Below are 4,555 nucleotides of genomic sequence, written 5' to 3' on the forward strand. Positions count from 1 at the left end.
TTCCTGCGGAGTACTTAGAGAGACATAGCTCATTGTCACCTCTGATGTTGGAAACTGTTCTGAACCAAGACTTTACAGGTGGCTCAGAAGCCATTCTGTACAATTCTGCCCTTTCTGAATTTGGAAACTTGAAACTTTGAGAACATTGGGCACAACAAACAAAATAAATAGAAAGAAGTAGTGTAGTCATCTTGCAATGTTTTTCTAAATGGTATAAGGTTGACTTTCATACTTAGATCTCTCACACTCCCTGTTTATTTTTGTCTGCTCAGTGTATCTCTTTTCTCAGAATTTTCTATCATAAGTGTTTCTGAATGCCATTCTGAAGTTGGCTCACTCCCTAGCTATTTTACTGAGGTGTTATCTTTCTGGTAACCAGAAACGTACCAGTCTGTCTTCCTCAGACTAAGTTCTTGGTTTGTTTATGCAATTAATATGATGAAATAATGTGTCTAAAACTTTTCAGCTTGTATTTAAATGCTGAAGTCGAATTAATTCCATACAACAACTTTAAGAGTACCTTCTTGGAATTCGAGGGACTATGAGATGATGGGTTGGGATAAACTTGAACTGCTTCTGGCAATTCAGAAAGTTGGCAGGTGTTTCTGTTGTAGTTGAGGGAGGGTCAGGATGAAACAGTTCCTGCAGCACATTTTCCCTGAGTTACTGCTTTGCTAGAAGACAGATGGTCTTTTCAAATGAAAGTTGCTGATGTTCCAGCAATATCCTATTGCATTCTCTCTTTGAAGATTTCATCTGTACTTCATGTGAAGAAATAAACTGCTTGTATAAAGGTTGCAAACCTTGACTAGGGAATGCAAATTTTAAAACAATCTTTTTCATTGTTTACATGTCGTGCTTTCTGACACATATGTTGGTATACTTTCTAATTGAAAAGCGAATTAAAAATTTTCTTCCTCCTCCTAGCTGTGAATTCCTCCTACCTCCTCCAGTGTTTCCCCACACTACACTATGACAAACTAAGGCAGATGATAAAAAGGATTTTTGTTACTCAAGTGAACTAAGACCTAACATTTGAAGGAACTCTCAAGAACTGCTTTTATCTTAATAAGGATTAATGAAACTGCTTTCATGAAAACCTAGGAAAGCGTATTGGTTATTATGGGCTAGTATCTGAAGGACACACTGAGAAATGACTGGGCTTGTTTGACTCTCCTAAACAAGGACTATTTGGTGAAAAAAGACAAAGTGTAAATTATTTAATTTGTCAAAGCTGTCAAGTAAATCAGCTGCTTACAATAGTCATTTGGAATGTACTTATCAACGTGGTTCAGCGAGATTATAAAAGAAAAATAGCCTTGTTAATTTGGGATTTTTTTCATTAAAAAGGAGGAAATGTTATGCTATGCTTTTTTCACTGACATAGTAAGTAGGGGAATTAGTAAATTTCAATACTTTTGCCTTCCGGCTAACTTTTCCAGAAAGTCTAAAACCTATTTTTTTGTTAAAGAGTAATAGTTAAAAATAGATGCATACAATTACTCAATGTGACTAATTGCTTTTTTCCTTTTATTTTACAGCAACGCACCTCTTGCTTTTTCCTCCAAAGTATGTTATATTAAATTTCGTGAAGCATCGAGTGTTGGTGTGGCCCAGCATCTAACTAACACGGTTTTTATTGACAGAGCTTTGATAGTTGTGCCCTGTGCAGAAGGTTGGTATTTTAGACATTCTTATGTAATATTGGTCTTTGTTGTGTCTGCTAATTGTTTTAAGCTTTCCATGTAAGGAGGTGGTGCTCTGCTGTTATTTTATTTTATTTTATTTCTTTTTGAAAAAAAGTCTTGAAATTGAAAATTGAATGAAGAAACTCAATTACAAAAAATTAATTGAAATTCAGCATTAGAAAAAAGATAGTTGATTTAAATTAGGATAATTCAATTTTCCATAGTTATTACATATTTTGAGGGAAAAGAAGGTAAAATAATTCCCTGCTGTATGGTTTGTGTTGGCAAGCTTATTCTCACACTAATTTCTCACTGAAGTCAATGGAGCGCTGAAAAGATTAAGCATTTCCTGGCACCAGTAACATTGCTGTTTGGATCTTAATGTGTCACCTTTGGTGTGGTGGGGGTTTTCTTTCGGGTTTTTTTTTTAAGTTTCTGATTAATTTTCCGTTTTTGTTAGACTATATCCCAATTTTGCTTGTAGACATGTGATATATATGCATTTGGCCTTTTTAGATTAATCTGATCTAAAATACTTAGCATTTATGGTGATTATTACTGTTTGAATATAAATGCTTACCTCTTAATTTAATAAAAAAATAAACTTTCTATTTACTGTGGAAAATATTAATTTGTGTGCTATAAGAAGGCTTTCTTATGTATACCGGTACTCCTTTTTTGTTTTAGATATCTCTTTAAAAATTAAATAATCTGTACAGAATGCTTCCAGCATAAAGTATTTTAAAAACTCTTAATAAAATAAAATGTTTGGTAAATACTAAATTTGCAAGTACTCCTTTAACTACCTTTGAGGCTGTACTTTTTCAGATGTGTCGAATACAAGGTAGTTCGTATTGTTAGTATATCCCAAATTTGAATACAGTGTATGAAGCATGGCACTATGGTAGACATGTTGTTAGAGTTAGACAGAGCCCCATTGACTTCATTGGGATCATGTGGAATTGAGCATGTACCCACATGGTTCTGGACCTTTTGCCTCTTTGGAGTGGAAACATTCCAGCTGGTGAAGTGAACCCAACTTCACTTTAAACATAGTAGCTGTTTTGCCATGAACTGAAATGTTTAGAATGATTGAACCATAAACTACAGGAAGTCCAGAAATACCTCCTGTTAACATAAGTTTTCTAACTGCAGAAGTCAGATTTTGGTTCAAAACATCTTAGACTTCTTGGAGTTTAACGGTGGTCCCAGAGTACCATTTTTTGCATGCTTGCCACACCATATCTGAATAGTATGAGATTAGTGCTGCTGTAATAATGGGCTGGGATATTCCTAGCAAGCTCTGACAAGTCTCCAAAATTTCTTAGGCTTTATAATTAAAGGCTATATTGACCTACAATACAGTGCCATTCATGTAGCCTTTTTAACAGGGGCAGATGGCACATATATTTGTGAAGCTTAGATTTTTTTGTTGCTTTTGTGCCTTGTTTTGGGGGCTTTTGGTTTTATTTTTTGAACTTGTTCTTAAACTGCAAAAAGGATATTGCTGTATTCTCTTGAAGCTGTGTAGAGGCTAATGGGACCAGAGTCCTTATTGAAAAATTGCTCCTAAATAGTTGACCACAGATTATTCAGGATCTTAGTTTTACATTTAATCAAAAATACCTTAACACTGGTTCAGTGCTGCCAGAGAGGGAAGATTGCTGCCTAATGAATGAACAACACTTCCTGGTGTTTGATCACTGCCTGACGTGATATGGCAACAGGCAGGTAAAGCTACATTTTTCTGTGTCTCTTGATGGTGGACAATGAATGGAAGGAGAATGAAATCAAAGTTCTGACAGATCTTGTTCCAACTGCATTTATGGCTGACATATTAGATTTTTTTGAGAAAATATATTACACAAAAATTGTCACTGTTCAAAATTATTCCAGACCCCACAGATATTTATGCGTAATCAGGCATACAAGTATTGGTTTGTTAGGTCAATTTTTTTTTATGTCAGAATGCTGTTTCCTTGTAACTTTTGAGCAGAATCACTAATGTTAAATTATAAAGATGTGAATTTATATAGGTTTAACTTTCTGAGGAATTCATTGTGTGGAATAAGCGTGGCTTTGGAGACCACAGCGCAAGATTCTTGATTTCACTACATATCATATGATGCATTGTTAATGGAGTCAGTGGGGTGTATCGCAGGCTTTAAAAGTAGCGATGGCTATATTCTACCGGGAGGTAAAATTATATCCTTGGCCAACGGTGCCAGTAATAAAACATTTTATGCGCCGAGCTGATACAGAGGAGAGGTAAAATGGAACTCTGAAAACTTGGTTTTAAAAACCAGAATGAAATCTGAAATTTGGGGTGTATTTAAACAGTCAAATCAAGGGAGGGTGAGGAGGGAATCACTACAATGACAACAATGTTAATTTTGTGACATTTAATAAAGTAATTGTAAATGAAGTGACATTTTAAGCTGTTAAAATACAACTTTTTGTGTGTGTATTGGTAGGTTTTTCTTTAAATGTTGTACTTTGAGAACACAAAGGTTGAAAGATAAAGATACCACCCTAATCATTCTAAATTTTATGTCCACATTATCTGGTAGATGGATTTTGACTATTAATTTGGTTTTGTATGTTTTCTCTGTGTGATATTTGTGCATTATTAGATGACTAGACTGGCCAAGGCAGACCTGTTACACTTGCCTGAGTTAGGCATTGTTTGCCATGCCACTAAACCTGCCGCCAAGTGAAACCTTCATGGGGGAAATGAGATCGAAGTCTGGCCTGCTGAAGATGGACGCCCTGTCTCTGTTTTTATTTTATTTTGCTTTCTTTCCTTTGTTTCTTCTATTTTTATTTTATTTTGTCCCTTTTTTTGCTTTGTTCTGTTAAATCTCTTT

At 35.0% G+C, this 4,555-nt stretch overlaps 1 protein-coding gene across 1 annotated transcript in view; it reads left to right on the forward strand.

Annotated features, from left to right (window-relative positions):
- Positions 1-549: 549 nt before the first annotated feature.
- The window catches only part of SREK1 (splicing regulatory glutamine/lysine-rich protein 1), a gene marked incomplete at its 3' end in the record, with an annotated part of 19,113 nt that continues 15,107 nt past the window's right edge, over positions 550-4,555 (forward strand). The window contains exons 1-2 of the mRNA XM_010138648.1: positions 550-599; positions 1,542-1,675. Of these exons, the coding sequence (XP_010136950.1) occupies positions 550-599; positions 1,542-1,675 (184 nt within the window). The remainder of the gene's footprint in view (positions 600-1,541; positions 1,676-4,555) is intronic.

This window comes from Buceros rhinoceros, unplaced genomic scaffold, assembly GCF_000710305.1.
Source record: "Buceros rhinoceros silvestris isolate BGI_N320 unplaced genomic scaffold, ASM71030v1 scaffold35476, whole genome shotgun sequence".
Classification (NCBI taxonomy): domain Eukaryota; kingdom Metazoa; phylum Chordata; class Aves; order Bucerotiformes; family Bucerotidae; genus Buceros; species Buceros rhinoceros.